At 44.9% G+C, this 17,570-nt stretch overlaps 2 protein-coding genes across 3 annotated transcripts; both read right to left on the bottom strand.

Annotated features, from left to right (window-relative positions):
• Positions 1–535: 535 nt before the first annotated feature.
• LOC120642740 (copper-transporting ATPase HMA5-like) lies at positions 536–6,802 on the bottom strand. Of its 2 annotated transcripts, XM_039919312.1 has the most exons (7): positions 6,248–6,616; positions 2,484–3,875; positions 2,147–2,401; positions 1,931–2,053; positions 1,331–1,807; positions 836–1,251; positions 536–799 (listed from the first exon to the last, which is right to left on the bottom strand). In XM_039919312.1, the coding sequence occupies exons 1-6, from the start codon at positions 6,614–6,616 to the stop codon at positions 862–864; spliced, it is 3,006 nt and encodes a 1,001-aa protein (XP_039775246.1). In that variant the 3' UTR covers positions 536–799; positions 836–861. The 2 variants fall into 2 exon arrangements, with proteins under 2 accessions (XP_039775246.1, XP_039775245.1); XM_039919311.1 differs by having other exon boundaries at positions 605–1,251; positions 6,248–6,802.
• A 3,394-nt stretch (positions 6,803–10,196) lies between these two features.
• On the bottom strand, positions 10,197–16,028 carry LOC120642739 (copper-transporting ATPase HMA5-like). The gene is made up of 6 exons (XM_039919310.1): positions 15,492–16,028; positions 12,039–13,430; positions 11,708–11,962; positions 11,483–11,605; positions 10,901–11,377; positions 10,197–10,809 (listed from the first exon to the last, which is right to left on the bottom strand). The coding sequence occupies exons 1-6, from the start codon at positions 15,963–15,965 to the stop codon at positions 10,420–10,422; spliced, it is 3,111 nt and encodes a 1,036-aa protein (XP_039775244.1). The 5' UTR covers positions 15,966–16,028; the 3' UTR covers positions 10,197–10,419.
• Positions 16,029–17,570: the final 1,542 nt, after the last annotated feature.

Below are 17,570 nucleotides of genomic sequence, written 5' to 3'. Positions count from 1 at the left end.
TGTCTTTTCGTCCAGCCAGTGAGCCACTCGGTCACGCGCATTATTACCACCTTATTAGGATTTCTTTCTGTTGCATTGCATGCGAGTGCTGCTGCTGTTGTGCTGCTTGTGCCATCATTAAAGTAGTTGGCAGCTTGCTTAATCGCTTTGTAACGAACGTTGGCCCTTGGCCGGAGGGAGGAAAACGACCGTGCGTAAAGCAACGACTCCCGTTCGACCTTTAGCAGCAACGAGGGGCCAGCATCTCTGCTTTTGGGCTGATAATGAATATGATCCCATTGGCTCCTCGATCTGACCCCCTCCTGCTTCCAATTTGTTCAGCTCCGTGGAAATCCCCCCAACAGAGTTCCCGGGATGTCTGTTTACAGCATGACATCAGGACAGAAAGTGTACCTGTTTACAGCATCAGTGCGTGTCAACTTGGTGTCTGAAAATAAACCAGATCAGATAACATCTCACCACTCTCGTACAGGGTACAAAATCATGAGATTGTATATTCAGGCTTCCTTTTCTTTTATTTCTTTTTTGAACGAACCTTTTCGACCATTTTCTCGTCTTCCAAATTATAACAGTCAGCTGGTACAGAACCATCACACGATGCAGATGTAGGCACACCACAGTTCACCTATATTCCAACTCCAACGTGTAGTATAACCCTATAATAATAATATAGTATTATCCGTACTCCCTACATATATATACAGGAAAACCGTCCTGACATCCATACATTGTAACGCATATGTACAGCTTGTTTCAGGCAAATGTTAGCATCCCTTGTCATTCCACCAGGATCTTATACTATCTACGTTCCCTTTTCTTTTCTTTTCTTGGCATACGCTATATCCTCGTCGTTCTGTGTCATCAACTGCTAACAATCTTTGGACTCTTGTAGTACCTCAGTAGCAGGGACCAACAGACGACACTGACAGACGAGGCTGCCATTGCAGCGCCGGCAACCCACGGCGGCAAGCGGAACCTGCTGGACGGGAACAGCACCCCTGCAGCAATTGGTATGCCGATTACGTTGTAGCCGAGCGCCCAGACGTAGTTCATCCGTATGCGGAAGAAGGTTTTCCTGGACAGATCAATGGCAGTGATCACATCCTCCAGGTTGCTCTTCATGAGAACAATGTCGGCAGCTTCAATAGCAACATCTGTTCCTGCGCCGATCGCCAGACCCACGTCAGCTGACACCAGTGCTGGGGAGTCGTTGATTCCATCACCAACCATTGCCACGGTTCGTCCAGACAGCTGCAAGAATTTAGTTTTTAGGATGGTAAATAACTGATCACTTAATATAAGAGAGAGAAAGCGACATAAAATAGCTCACCTGAAGTTCCTTCACCATCTCAGCCTTCTGCTCTGGTTTCGCTTCGGCAATGATCTTTTGGATCCCAACTTCTTTGCCGATAGCATTAGCTGTCCCCCAGTTGTCACCAGTCACCATTATACTCTCGATATTCATGGATTTGAGGTATGATATCACTTCATGGGCATTTGGTTTGATCGGGTCAGACACAGAGATTATGCCCACAACTTCTCGATCCATAGCCACAATAATCCCTGTCCTTGCCCTCTCCTCTTCTTCCATGAGTATTTCCAAAGTTTCTGAGGGAATATCAATGTCGGATGACAACATAAAGCTCTTGTTGCCCACAATGACACTCTTGTCACTAACTTCTGCCTTGACACCATACCCAGTTACTGAAATGAAATTTCTTGCTTCAGGCCAAATGTGGTTTTCTTCTGGATGCAACTTTTTTGCATGCTCCACTATCGCTTTCGCCAGTGGGTGCTCACTGTTTATCTAAACGAGATAAGAATCCATGAAAACTCAAAACGAAAATGAGAGAAATAGGAAAAAAATTTAAATTAATGGAAAAAATGAGCAAAAAAATATGATAAGAAACGTAAGAGTTGTAGAGCATACCTCTGCCGCAGCAGCATAGTCATAGAATTCACGCAAGACCATGTTTTTGAGAAGCCTTGTGTCAACAACGACAGGCTTCCCGATGGTTAGTGTCCCTGTCTTGTCAAAAACGATGCAGTCGACCTATGAAGTACCATGATTTAATATTTATGAACAACTCAATGATTTTACTGTAAACATGTAAGTCCACACACAATAGATGACACTATTCCATACCTTCTGTGCACTCTCCAGAGCCTGCCCACCCTTGATCAGAACGCCTTGCGAGGCACCAACTCCAGTTGCAACCATCACAGCAGTTGGAGTTGCAAGTCCTAGGGCGCAAGGACAGGCAATCACCATAACCGATATCCCAAACTGAAGAGCTAGCTGAAAACTATCCATGGATGGTGGTATCCATGAGTTAGGGTAGCTATGGAGCCTCCCGGCCACGAACCATGCGAGCCAAGTAAGCAAAGAAAAAAGAATCACCTGAAAGCACGGATCTGATTTGTTCAGCATTTTTTATAAGAGTAGACCATAGATTGGATCAATATAATGTAAATGGCCTTACCAGGGGGACAAAGACTCTAGATATCTGATCAGCAAACTTCTGGACAGGAGCTTTTGCTATTTGCGCTGACTCAACTAGCCTTACAATCTGTGCCAGTGCACTCTCTGATCCGACAAATGTTGCCCGTATATGAAGCACACCATTCTCATTCACCGTCCCTCCAATTACAGTGTCACCCTTCCTCTTCGCTACTGGTCGTGATTCTCCAGTAATCATGCTTTCATTCACATGGCTCTGGCCCCATATAACAAAGCCATCAGAAGCAACTTTTCCACCTGGGACTACTTTGATCACATCATTTTTCTGAATCAATCTGCTGTCAATCTCCTTCTCTCCTACCACATTTCCTTCTTGGTCATACATTAACAGTATTGCAGTTTCTGGTGCAAGATCCATCAGCTTGGCAATAGCTTCGGAGGTCTTTCCTTTTGCCAAGATCTCAAGGTACTTTCCAAGAAGGATAAATGATATCAGCATGGAACTAGTCTCAAAGAAATCAGTTGACATGTAATTCACTGAGGTAGCTGCTCGAAGAACCGAGTAAACTGAGTAGAAGTAAGCTGTGTTCGTCCCTAGAGCAATAAGCACATCCATGTTCGGTGAGCCACGGCACATTGCTTTGTAAGCACCAGCATAGAATTTGCGGCCAATAACAAATTGAACTGGCGTTGATAAAATCCACCGCAATAGTTCACCAGTGCTCATCATGTTGAAAACCTTTCTTTCCAGTCCAGCCTTCAACCAAGGGATGTACATGAACACCATGGAGGTGAGAAAAACAGGAATGGTGAATATTAAACTCCACAAAAAAGACTGCCTGTATTGTTTAATTTCCACATACCTATGCTGGTCCCTTCCATCTGCTTCCAGATATATTGATGCATTGACAAGACCAGATGTAGCTGATTTGATGACCTCGATGAGGTCCCGTGGACCTGTCTGTTCAGGCTTGTATGAGATGGTGACCTTGCGTAATTTAGCATCGAGCTTAATGTTTTCCACACCAGGAAGGGCCTGTACAGAGTTTTTCACGATCATTATCGACCTCTCATCGAGAACACCATCCATTCTAAGGTCTATCCTGCTACGATCTTCTCCTGTAGTGATTAGTATCGCTTCAAAGCCAGTTTCTTCCACTACTTGGATTAGCTGGCTAGCAGAAACAATCCTGCGATCATAACGGATCTCTGCCTCTTCAGTAGCCAGTGCAACTGAAGCTCTTTGAACCCCAGGGGAAGCTTGCAAGACAAATTCAACTGTGCTTGTGCAATACTTGCAGGCCATTCCTTTTATATGTAGCCTGCATAGTAGAATGTTCTTTTCCATGACTTCCTCATCAATCAACTTAGCTTCAAACCCAACATCCTCGATGGCTTCTGTAATTATGTTCTCCTGTCCAAAAGGTTTACATGATCATGATCTACAAATATGTTGGAAACAAGAATTAAAATGGCATGTGCTCATTCTGGAAACAAGACTTAAAATGGCATGTGTTCATTCTCTATAAAAACATGACAAAAAAAAAACTCTAAACAATCTAAAGCTAAAATTTGAATGGTTTTCTATTAACCATTCATCAATATACACAAATAATAGAGCGATCAGACAAATTCAACTTATATGCTATGACGATATTGTCTGGATCAACTGAAAAGAGCTGTGAACTTGGATGTTGAACAATCCAAACGAACTGCACAAATACAACTTTTCTGGAGTGTGTAAAGGGAAAACATGCCAAAAAGGGGTATTCACAAGCAGATCCATCAACTATAAATATTTTTTTTGAAGGAAATCACCTATAAATATTGGGTATACTTGCACATCCACTCCGTATAAAATTAATACATGTTGTTTGTTCAATCAGCTCCAAGCTTTTTCAGACATGTAATGACCATGATGTTTAGAATATGTTTATTCTGTAGGACAAAGTTTGAGAATGGATGCTGTTTGTTGTAAATGTGTTAGCTTTTGAAACCAACCTTTGTGCATAGTCATCATTCATCAATCATAAAACTGTCTTCATTTTTCAGGAGCCTAACAGTTTTACAAAAAGGGTATTCTTTTCTGATTCTCAATTATTGAAAGGTGCTATCGGAAAAGAGGCACTATCCAAGGAAGTGCGGAGATACTAGATCATGCATAGATATTAGTCCAGGCTACAAAGAGAAGTTTCTGCTCTAAGTGGGGTTCATGATAGCGATACTAAATATGGCTTGGTGATACCTGAAGTAAAAACCAAAAGGGTTGTGTACCTACATTTGTTAAGAAAAGAATTTCTTCTTACATACTAATATTGACTCCATTCTTTTTGTATTTTACCTCCTACAGAATTTGTGCCATGAAACATTTTAAAATCTGGCCACCAAAGATGACAACTATAGTACTACTTTTCCAGTTAAAAAATATTTTCATCTTAAAAACGTCCAATGAAACAGAATGGAGTTAGTATATCTTATTCACTATATCAATATAGCTGTAACTGGTTGAAGTTACAGTATGCAGAAAGAATAGGAAGCATCCAAATCATAGAAAACATCCAATAAAATAGTGTGTGAATAAGCAACCACCAGGTTGAAATATGAGATGAAACTTTTTGTGGTCCTACAGGGGCAATCACATTAAGTGTTTCCCATCATGCATAGCTAGAGCAGTGCATGCTGCATGAAAACGACTTCCATTAATAGAAAAAAACATTCATTGTAATGATTTTCAAGATTCTAGTGAAAAGAGAAGTGTTGTGCCTACCAAATTGATATTCTTTTTTAAAATAAGTTATCAAGCAATACTGATGGCAGACAAGATTGAGAATTTGTATCCCAAATGTGACATTGATGAAAGCAAGTAATCATGGGAAATGTGAGAATCAAATTATTGATGAACAATTGAATGAATCTTGCTCCAAACTAAACGGTTCAATAATCAATTGGGTACATGGTGTACCTAGTGGAATACCAAGTGAACAGATCAACAACTTGAACTTTGAAATGGAATGCAGAATGGATGGAGTAGGAGACACAAATTCAACAAGGAAAAACAATAATATGCATCAGCGTTCCATGAGGTGCAGAAAATTAGGGGGAAAGAAAAGATGAAGGCTACACATATGCAACTCGATTTTAGCTAGACACCTTAGCTAAGTATGTTGGGAATTATGCTCTTCTGGGAGCATGTCATGTAGGGCTTCGATTCTTGTTGCTGAAATCTTGCCAGCGATATGCAGAACCACCATCTTTCTTCCTTTTGTAAAGTATAGTTAGGCCTCTACGCTCTACATCAGAAGCAATCAAGCAAAGCTGTCTTCCTGTCCTTAGGAAGCAAATAAATGCAAAGGAGCAAGCACTCTTATTCACAGTCCATTTCGTATCAATTATTAACTTGAAGCATCAATTAAGGCCACACAAATCCTTTGTCAAGTAACACTACACATCTCGGCATTTTGCAATAGCACATTTTTTTTCTTAAGACAAATCTCTTACGGGTGAGCTGATTTCAAATGTCTCGAGCATGGACCACGAAGCCCACGTCCGCGAGTGCGGATCGCGATGGGGAAAAGGAAACACTGCCCAGATGCCCATAGGCCATAGCAACTACCCAGCTACACTTTTGAAACTGTATCTTTACGTAACAAAAAAAAATGTTTCTTCAGAAAAACGTTTCCACGGGGCAATCTAGAGCTCTGCATTACATTAAACGCCACATAAACAGTTTTTCAGAAGAAGAAGAACATCACATAAAAAAAATCCATCAGAGCACCCGTAGCTCACCGAGACGAAGGCCGGGTAGAAGACGACCTGCGCGCGGCCCCCGATGACGTCGACGGCGGCGTCGTGGATGCCCGGGAGCCGCTTCACGGCCTTCTCCACCGACCCCGCGCACGCGGCGCACGTCATCCCGGACACGGAGAACACCGCCACCTTCTCCTCCTCCATCTCGCTCCCCGCACCCCCCGCGGCCTCCAGATCGCCTCCCCCTCCTTCGCCGCCGCCGCCGCCGCCAGCAACCGCCGCCCCCTTCGGCCGCCGCGGCATTGACGGGTACCGCGGCCGCAGGGCGAGGCGGTGGCTCACCTCGGAGCCGCCGCCGCCGCCGCCGTGGAAGCAGGAGAGGAGCAGGGCTCGCGTAGTCGCCCCCATTGCCGCCGCGCGATCACCCCACCAGTCCACTGCTTAATTATAAGCTTGGGGGATTTGGTAGGTTGCCAGGTGGGGCGATTTGGTTTTGAACCGTGCCGGATTTATAAAGGCGGCGAGGAGCCCAGCGCGAGGTGGCGGATCGTGTGCTCTGCTCTGTGTGAGAGTGAGAGAGAGGAAATGCTTGTGACGAACTGCTACGCGTACGCAACACCGGTTCCGGAAACGCACTCGTTTCTTCCGCGTCCAACTGGCGAAAACATTGGTCTCGATCAATTCCGGTAATGTGAGCTGAAAGTGCAGCTGACTCGGTACCCACCGCTGCGGCGTTTTGGTAGGCAACGCTGGCTCGCACGAAAGCTCAACGAATTAGTGATAAGGTTATGATAATATTCTGCTACTTTCAAAAAAAAAACTTGATGGCATATTGCCCCCTTTGATATTAAGAGGATGCAAAAGTCCCGAACCCAGGTTGGCTGAGTGAGGGTGTGTTTAATTGTTGAAAAAATTTGAGTTTTGATATTGTATCACATTTCATTGTTATTTGACAAATAATATCTAATTATGAACTAATTAGGTTTAAAAGATCCATCTCGTGCTAATCAGTTAGACTATATAATTAGCTATTTTTTAACTGTATTTAATGCTCCATACATGTGTCCGAAAATTCGATGTGACGGATACTGTAGAAATTTTTCACCAACTAAACCAACTACTCCGTCCTTCCCCGTTTGTAGGGCGCATGACCAAATAACACAGATACCAAGATTTGCATTAATAACATGGAGAGCAAACGGCATGGCTTCGATCTTAGAGATGTTGCATGGCTGCATGCAAATGGAATTCTCCGCCGCGAAATCCTGCAGGGGCTTAATTGCTTCCGTGAGTTAATTCCTACGTAACAAACAAATCCCAAAGCTGCACGTCTTATATTGGAAAGAAAAGCTGAAAATGGTCATGTGCCCTACAAACGGGGAAGGAGAGAGTAAATAGGGTGAGAGCTATTGCAATATTCTACTACTTTAAGGGTATCTGTCCGTACCTGTTAGTGTTAGACGACCTAGAAAAATAGCGGCCTATTTTGGATTTAGGCGCTTAATTTAGGGTGTGTTTAGTGATCTAGGTCGTCTAACACTAACAGGTCACCACAAGTTCTGTTTCGCAATAAACACACCGAGTTCTGTTTCGCAATAGCGGCCTAGTGAGCTTGGGCCACAAGGATCATGGCCTAGTAGATTAATAGTCTGCTGGAGGACAGGCGGCCCATCGGTTTCCGGGGCTCTCTTCGTCTCCAGTAAGGCAGCGAAAGTGGAAATCCAAATTCAAATACAAAATCGTGCAGAACCTGTTTGGATGCTGGACACATTGGAGCTTCTCCGGACTCCAAGGAATCGGATTCCACCAAATATTTGTTCCGCGACAAAAAATGGAGCATTTAGCCACGAGGCGCAAAGCTAACCGAACTGAATTCCATCCACTGCTGGCGTTGGGCGCCAGATCAGACCATCGCCTCAGCGTCAGGACCTCTTTCTGTTGCAAGTGTTTCTGTCGTGCCACTGCCATTAAAGAAGTTAGCAGCTGGTTAGGCAACTAATGTCGCCCACAACAGGAAAGAAAAGCAACCGTGCGAAGAGTGAACGAACGTCCTTCTAGCTCCAGCATCACCAAAGCACCAGCGACACTGCTTTCGACGGCCGAGTCTGATCCCACTAACTGGCCCCTCCATGATCTGACCATGACCCCTCCGTCCAAGATGTTCGATTCAACAAGCATCGTAGACCTTCTTCATGAGTCTTTCGCATGTCACTTTTGGAGACTGGAGACACAAATTCTGTTTCCATCATGTTCATTTTGACAGATCATGGCTTTTATCTAAAATAAAATACTTATATAGATGACTGGATCGACCAACACATCCATACATCTTTTCTCAGTTCCAGCAAGTACACAAGGTCAGTAGCTATATACACCACGCAAACGCAAGCATAAACCATGCGCATGTCCATACAAATGATAAAATGGCATGATCCATAATTTTGCCTTGTGATCAAACTCCGCAACAGAAGTAACACATATGTACAGCTTAGTTTAGAGCAACTCCAACCCACCTCTCTTCCCATCTCCTATCCTACATATAGGAGAGAGAAACAAAAAAACACCTCCAACCCAACTCTCATCACGTTCCTAAGGATAGGAGAGCCCTCATCCGAGAGCTCAGACCTCCTACATCTAGGAGTCCCGGTCTGGACTCTCATCCGAGGGGGGGGGCAACCGTCGCCACCTTCCCGCGCCGGCACGGATGCCATTCCCGCAAGGTACGCTCCTCCCCGTTGTCTCCATCCATTTTTTGCAGTTCATGAAGTGGATCTAGGGTGAGAGAGGGCCGGCAGCTATGATACGCGGATACTTCGCAAAACTCACGTACCGGTATCGGATACCCGTACTCCACGGATACTCCCGGATACATATCCCGTAAGTATCGGACTATTTAGGTATTTTCAAATAATAAAAATAAATTGGATACTCGTGTGATACCTGTGGATACCTGCCCGATACCTTCAAACCCTAACAACACCACTCAATCGCTTCGTATAAAGGTCCTCCGTTCAGCTGTGCCACCCTCTCATCCCCACTCGCACAGCCGCAGGCCCACCGCAGCCTCGCACGGCTCCCTTGCTGTCACCGCCGCTCGGCCACCCGCCCACACCTCCTCCTGCTCCTTCCCCGCTGCTCATCGCTCCCTTGCCGTCACCGCCGCCCTGCCACCCGCCCGTGCCTCCTCCTGCTCCTTCCCCATCGCTCCCTTGCCGTCACCTCCGCTCGCCCACCCGTCTGTGCCTCCTACTGCTCCAGCGGCTGCGCGGCCTGTCCAGACAGAGGCCCGCACATCTGTTAAAGCACTATTTAGGATGGTGCTGCGCTACTAGAGCTCGCCGCTGGCGGGCCGCCATGGCCGCCGGAGCGCGCCTCTGGACGGCCCGCGCGGCCGCTAGAGAGGGAGAGGATGAGCCGCAGCCTCCGGAGAGGGAGAGGAGCCGCGGCCGCCGGAGTTGGCCGCTACATAGAGAAAGAGAGAGAGTGCCGGAGGTTGTGGAAGAAGACGACCGACATCCATTCGTGGAACAGACGAACATGTAAGATAATGTTGGTTCTTTTTTCCTTTGCCTCTTTCCTTTTTTAATAATTATAGAACATATGAATATATGAATTTATGACACATTATAGTCCTTGGAACTTCTATTTTCTCACATTCGAGTTCCTGAAACTTTTATTTATTTTTATTTTTATTTATTATATATATTGGCGTATCCCCATATCCTTGTTTTTGGAAAAATAGCATATCAGAGTATCCCCGTATCGCGTACCAGTATTCGTATCCGCGTATCCGAGCAACATAGGCCGGCAGTGCTGGCGGCTGGGGTATTGAGCAGCAGGCGGCCGGATCTGTGCTCGCCAAGCCCCTGCACCGTGCCATGCCAGGAGATTGGAGAGGCATGGGAGAGGGCGAGGGTGGCCGGGCTGGCTCCACTCCTGCTGCCTGGAGATACTTGATATGAATAAAGAAATGAGGAAATTGGAGATATAGGAGTTAGTACGAGAGGTCTATTGGAGTTCATTGTGACATAGGAGAGAGAAACATGATGAGAGACTCTCATATGGGTGGAATATGGGGTAAAAGTAGGAGATGGGTTGGAGTTGCTCTTACGCAACTTCAATTCCAGGAAGTCCTTACTAAGCACGGTTACTCATTAATATCTAGAGTTTATTTCACGCTAATGCTGCTCCATCTGGTCGCTCCTGTGTCATCAATTGGCAAACGTCTTTGGACTTTTGTAGTACCTCAGCAGCAGGGACCAACAGACAACACTGACAGATGAAGCCGCCATTGCAGCGCCGGCAACCCATGGAGGCAGGCGGACCCGGAATGATGGGAAGAGCACCCCCGCAGCAATCGGTATGCCAATGATGTTGTAGCCGAGAGCCCAGACGTAGTTCATTCGAATGCGGAAGAATGTCTTCCTGGAGAGATCGATAGCAGTAACCACATCCTCCAAGTTGCTCTTCATGAGGACGATGTCAGCCGCTTCAATGGCGACATCTGTTCCTGCACCAATTGCCAGACCTACATCAGCTGACACAAGTGCTGGGGAGTCGTTTATTCCATCACCAACCATTGCCACGGTTTTTCCAGACAACTGCAAGAATTAAGATGCGAGGACAGTAAATAACTTGATGATTGCAAGAGGAAAGCAAGAAAGCTATGATAGAAAGCAGAAAATAGCTCACCTGAAGTTCCTTCACCTTCTCAGCCTTCTGCTCTGGTTTTGCTTCAGCAATGATCTTTTCTATGCCGACCTCTTTGCCAATGGCATTAGCAGTCCCCCAGTTGTCCCCAGTCACCATTATGCTCTCCACGTTCATGGATCTGAGGTATGATATCACGTCATTGGCGTTTGGTTTTATAGGGTCAGATACAGAGATTATGCCCACAACTTCTTGATCCATAGCCACAATAATGGCTGTTTGTGCTTTCTCCTCTTCTTCCGTGAGTATTTCCATAGCTTCCAATGAGATATCAATGCTTGATGACAGCATAAAGCTCTTGTTCCCCACAATAACAATCTTATGATTAATGTTGGCCTTGACACCATGTCCAGGTACTGATATAAAATCTCTTGCTTCAGGCCAGATGTGGTTTTCTTCTGAGTGCAACTTCTTGGCATGCTCCACTATTGCCTTCGCCAGTGGGTGCTCACTGTTGTCCTGAATAAGACAAGTAATTCATAGAATTTGAAAATTGTCACTTCAAAGCACTAAAAGTTATTTCATCCAAAATGATGACAAGAATAATAGAGTTGAAGAACATACCTCTGCTGCAGCAACATAATCATAGAATTCACGCAAGACCATGTTTTTGAGAAGCTTGGTATTGACGACAACAGGTTTCCCAATAGTCAGTGTTCCCGTTTTATCAAATACGATGCTGTCCACCTATGTAATGTCATATAAATAAGTATCTTTATCAGTTTGTCACCAATTCGAAAGCACTGTTTTAAACAAATGTATCCGCACAAGGAAGATAATTTTTCATACCTTATGTGCACTCTCGAGAGCTTGCCCACCCTTGATCAAAACGCCTTGTGAGGCGCCAACTCCAGTTGCAACCATTACCGCAGTTGGAGTTGCAAGCCCTAAGGCACAAGGACAAGCAATCACCATAACGGATATTCCAAACTGAAGGGCAAGTTGAAAGCTATCCATGGAAGATGGTATCCATGAGCGAGGATAACCATGGAATCTCCCAGCTAAGAACCACACAAGCCAAGTAAGCACGGAGAGTACAATAACCTGCAAGCATGAAGAAGGTTATTCATCATGATATAATAACGCATTTATCTTATTGCAACGATGTAACTGAACTTACCAGTGGGACAAAGACTCTTGATATCTGATCAGCAAACTTCTGGACAGGAGCTTTTGCCATTTGCGCTGATTCTACAAGTCTCACAATCTGTGCCAGTGCACTCTCGGATCCAACAAATGTTGCCCGAACATGGAGCACACCATTCTCATTGACCGTACCTCCAATTACGGTGTCACCTTTCCTCTTTGCCACGGGCCTTGATTCTCCAGTGATCATACTTTCATTCACATGGCTTTGGCCCCGTATAACAAAGCCATCAGAAGCAACTTTCCCACCAGGCACTACTTTGATAACATCATTTTTCTGAATCAATCTGCTGTCAATCTCTTTCTCTCCTACAACATTCCCTTCATGGTCATGTATTAATAGTGTTGCAGTTTCTGGTGCAAGATCCATCAGTTTGGCGATAGCCTCAGAGGTCTTCCCTTTTGCCAAGATCTCAAGGTACTTCCCAAGGAGGATAAATGATATGAGCATGGAACTTGTCTCGAAAAAATCGTTTGACATGTAATTCTCAGAGGTAGCTGCTCGAAGAACCGAGTAAACTGAGTAAAAGTAAGCAGTGTTTGTCCCTAGAGCAATGAGAACATCCATGTTCGGCGAGCCATGGCACATTGCCTTGTAAGCACCAGTATAAAACTTGCGGCCAATTATAAATTGGACCGGTGTTGACAAGATCCACCGCAATAGTTCACCAATGCTCATCATGTTGACAACCTTTTTGTCAAGACCATCCTTCAGCCCAGGAATGTACATGAATACCATGGATGTGAGAAACACTGGGATAGTGAATATTAAGCTCCACAAGAAAGATTGCTTGTATCGCTTGATTTCCCCATACCTGTGATGCTCCCTTCCTTCTGCTTCTGGATATATTGATGCCGTAACATCACCAGATGTGGCTGACTCAATGACTTCAATGAGGTCCCTGGGTCCTGTCTGGTCAGGCTTGTATGATATGGTGATCTTATGGAGTTCAGTGTCAACTTTTATGTCTTCCACACCAGGAAGAGCTTGGATAGAGCTTTCTAGTATCATTATTAACCTCTCATTGAGAACACCGTCTATTTTGAGGTCTATCCTGCTCCTATCTTCTCCTGTAGTGATCAGGACTGCTTCAAATCCAGTCTCTTCAACTGCCTGGATAAGTTGGTTAGCAGCAACAATCCTGCGATCATAACGGATCTCTGCCTCTTCAGTAGCCAATGCAACTGAAGCTCTTTGAACCCCAGGAAAAGCTTGCAAGGCAGATTCCACTGTACTTGTGCAAGAAGTGCAGGTCATTCCTTTTATATGCAGTCTGCATACTAGAATGTTCTTTTCCCTGACCTCCTCATTAATCAGCTTAGCTTCAAAACCAACATCCTCAATGGCTTCCCTAATTTTCTCCTCCTGTCAAAAGGCATAAATGAACACGGCATCTAAATATGTAGGAAACAAAGGCAAAACAACATGGGCACGTAGTCAGTAAAGTTTTAAACATGGCGTAAAACAATGAACATAATTTGTATTTTAAATGGTTTTCAGAAATGTAGGTTTGCCACAAATAATTTATTAACTATTGGCCAATATATGCAATAAGCAAAGGGAGCAGTGAGTTGTTTTTCTGATATATTTGATTAAGGATAAGTTTCATAAAAACAGATTTTATAATGATTTTAACAAAACAATATTTATGTTGTCATTCAGTTAAAAGGAGTACACAGATCATTTCATTTGGATTGCACTAATAAAAAAAGAGACTTAGTTCATGCGTTGCTTTGTTATTAATCATGCCACTATGTATCTCTAACATGAACATGCGGCCACCATATATCGGTTGAGTTTGTTGAGAGCATGGACAGGGATAAATAGTTTTGGGAGAAATAGGTAGGAGTAGTTTTCCACAAAATTCATTGTTTGAGTCTTAGCGGTACAGATTTTCTTATGCTGGTTTTATCATCTCTTACCCAAACAAGGTTTTAGTTTGCTAGGCTATAAACATTGTTAAAAAAAATCTAGTTTTGATAAAATTTGATATTCAAACAACACAGAGGACAGTAGTATTGCCATGATTAGATCTGATCAACTGAAAGTCTGAAACTGATAAGGAACATAGTTCCAATAAAGGGAACCCAGGGACCATTATTACGTTATCAGAAAAAGAAAACGATGAGGACTAATGTTACTGTTTTTATTGAGTGTTAAATGTATAAAAGATAAAGTGAACTTATACGACTCTTCTTGAGTATGTAAATAAATAATTAAATATGCAAAAGAAACAATATTCGCAGGTTGACCTGCCACCTGTTCATGGCAGACACCCAGCCAACAGAGTGACAAACAACATATAGTTTTCCCACAAATGGAATTATTATATCCATGATGACACCTAATGTGCCAATATCAGTTTAACACATACTGATTGAAGTTTAGTGATTGTGAATTGTCACAACAAAATCATAGATGTACGAATGCATCCAATAAGACAGATGTGAGAAAGCAACCACTAGGTTGAAATATGAGATGAAAATGTTTCCTGCCCTTGCAGTGGCAACTAATGAACCATCCCTCCTCAAGAATTTAGAACAATACGCTTATACTGCAGGAAAAAGACTTCCAATAATAAAAAGAAGTTCCCTATTTTGCCCTATCAATATCAATATACCAGTGAAAGGGATATGTCTTGCTCCCAAAGTTAAAAGCTATTTTAATGGGGGACGAGATTGCAATTTTGCATCCCCAAATGAGCCACTGATGAAAGAAAGTAACTTTGGGATGAGAAACGTGAGTGGCAAACTATTCTTGAGTACGACAATTTATTCCTACCTGAACAATATAATAATTAATTGGGAATATCGGAAGGAACACACCAAATGAACAGATTAATAACTACAAACTATAAAAAAAATGCAAGGTGGAACAAAGTAAGACATATAGCTTAACAAAAAGAGGAACTATGATACGTATCAATATTCAGTGGTGTGTGGCATGTGTTGTGCATGATTGAATTCTTCTTAATGCAATGAAACATGGTTCTCCTGCGTACGTGAAAAAAAATAAAAGATCGGTTATAACTGGGGCAAAGAGGATGGCAGTATGAAACCCAATTTTTGATGCACAAATTAGTTATTAATTAAATTTTGGACTATCCTTGTAGCTGTTGTTTGTTTTGTTGTGACCAATGACCAATCTTTTAGCTCCAAATAGAGGTTTGATGTTGATATGATGGTGTACGTTTATTATTCATGGCCACTTTTGGATTTCTGTTAGTGGTGATATCGATCCTATGGCTCAATATCTTGAAAAGGTTAATATCATCTCGAATGTCAAAAAAAATGGTCAAAATAATGCAGAAGAAGTATCAACCAGATGATTTTTTTTTCGTTTCAAAAAATATATCATCTGGAAAACAACTCAGACAGAAAAAAAATGAATTTAACACGCGAATCGACCAGGGGACCCGATACTCACCGAGACGAAGGCCGGGTAGAAGACGACCTGCACGCGGCCCCCGAGGACGTCGACGGCGGCGTCGTGGATGCCCGGGAGGCGCTTGACGGCCTTCTCCACCGACCCCGCACACGCGGCGCACGTCATTCCGGTCACCGCGAACACAGCCACCTTCTCCTCCTCCGCCGCCCCCTTCGCGGCCTCCAGGTCGCCGCCGCTTCCTCCGCCTTCACTCGCGTCACCGGTGACCGCAGCCGTCCTAGGGCGCCGCGGCATGGACGGGTACCGCGGCCGCAGCGCGAGGTGGCGGCTCACCTCGGCGCCGCCGCCGTGGAAGCACGAGAGGAAGAGGGCTCGACTGCTAGCCGCCATTTTTACCGCCCGTGCGGTGCGATGCCTCCGTATTGGAGATCGCTTTTGGGTTTGGTTCTCTTTAATTTGGTTTGCGAAATTATTGTTCGGGGAGAGAGTGATTTGGTTTAAACCTGGCCGCATTTATAGAAGATAGTCGAGCAGCCAGCAGGGCGCTCATGGCATCGGCTCGTGGAAGTGGGAACCAAGTCAGGCTTGCGCTGGAGACGAGTATTTTAAACGCCGCAAACCACGGAAAAAAATAAAACAGCTGACTGCTAAGCTATAACGCGACGTCAGGTTGAGAAACGCACACTTTTTTCTGTTCCATGTCCACCTTGTGGATAACGCAGCCTAGCGGTTTCAATTGATTTTCGTTTCTTGCGATCCAATTGGTTTTAGGTTGGGATCAAAAGTATTTCAGACGTTTTCTTGAGAAAATAGTTGTATTTTTCATTAATAATAATGCAGATATTGTTGCCCCTACCACTTGAGTAGCAATCGGGATTCCCTGACCTGCTGAAGTCAGGGAACACTGTTCCCGTGACTTTTTGAGTCTCTGTGGGCCGTCCGATCTGAGATGGATGGATAGGATTGATTGCTACAGCACCCCTGCCGTCACTGTTCATCTTCGTGCCTTCGCTGTTCATCTTCGTGCCTTCGCTTCTTCACGTAAGTGAAGTTGGACCCCTTGAGTAGATGTTATGCTATGTGAGCCAGCATGTCTATCGTGGTGTGCAAACCCATAGCCGGGTGGTGTAGTGCACCCGTCTAAACCCAGAGAGTGAGTACTCGGGGGTAGTTAGGATTAGTCCAATCTAGATGCAAAGAACACGATGAACACAACATGTTTAGAGTAGTTCGGGCCGCGGGAGCGTAATACCCTACGTCCACTGTGTGTTGTATTGCTTGTGCTCTCAAGAGGTTGAGAACGAGATTGTTCGGAGTGAATCCGAGCTTGTGTTGTGTCTGGCTTGGCTTGGCCTGGCTTTACGTACTCCTCCCTTTTATATCTCAATGGAGGAGTGTACATAGCCATTGGGTCCCCGACAGATGGGCCCAGCAATGTAGTATAAAATAACATACTGTACAGACATTATGACGTTGCAGGCGACAGAGACCTTATTCCTGGATTTCCTTGCTTTGCCGGTGGGAATCTTCCGTCCGGCATAGCCATGCCCTGTCTTGTCGAAACGGCGCCAGGGCGTAGCTTGCTGCGTAGCTTGCCGTACCCTGCCGTGTAGCTTGCGGCGTAGGCGGTATGATGAAAGGGTGCCGTGCCGTCGTATCCATTTAATGCGGCAGACGGGCTCTGCGCGGATGCGGCGCATGCGGCTGCACTGTGTACCACGGTAATATGCGGTCTACAGTGAGGCCTGACAAAAACTGGCATGCGTGCCACGGCGGCAGAGCACGCCTCAACCACCCGCATTGAATGCGGTGGGTGGGCGAGTCTTCCAGCGGAAAACTCGCGCTCGCGCCTGCGCTTGCGGGACACGTGGCGCCCCCAGACCCCGCCCCGACGGTATATTGGTTCTACGTGCGTGGGAGGTCCGGACGGGCGCGGGGAGGTCCCGGACCCATATGGGGTCCGAGCCCTCGGCTGTTGGTGCGGACCTTCCCCTCCTCAGGGACACGTGGCGTCACCGGACCCGTTCCCAGAGCGGGGAACGGGTCCGGGGCTGTGTTGGCGCACCTTAAGTACCCTTTTTATCCCTTGTTTATCCTTAATAATGGCATGAATTTAAT

Source organism: Panicum virgatum, chromosome 7K (assembly GCF_016808335.1).
Source record: "Panicum virgatum strain AP13 chromosome 7K, P.virgatum_v5, whole genome shotgun sequence".
NCBI classification, from domain to species: domain Eukaryota; kingdom Viridiplantae; phylum Streptophyta; class Magnoliopsida; order Poales; family Poaceae; genus Panicum; species Panicum virgatum.
The sequence above is the reverse complement of the archived record's forward strand: the minus strand, read 5'-3'. Positions and strand labels throughout refer to the sequence as shown.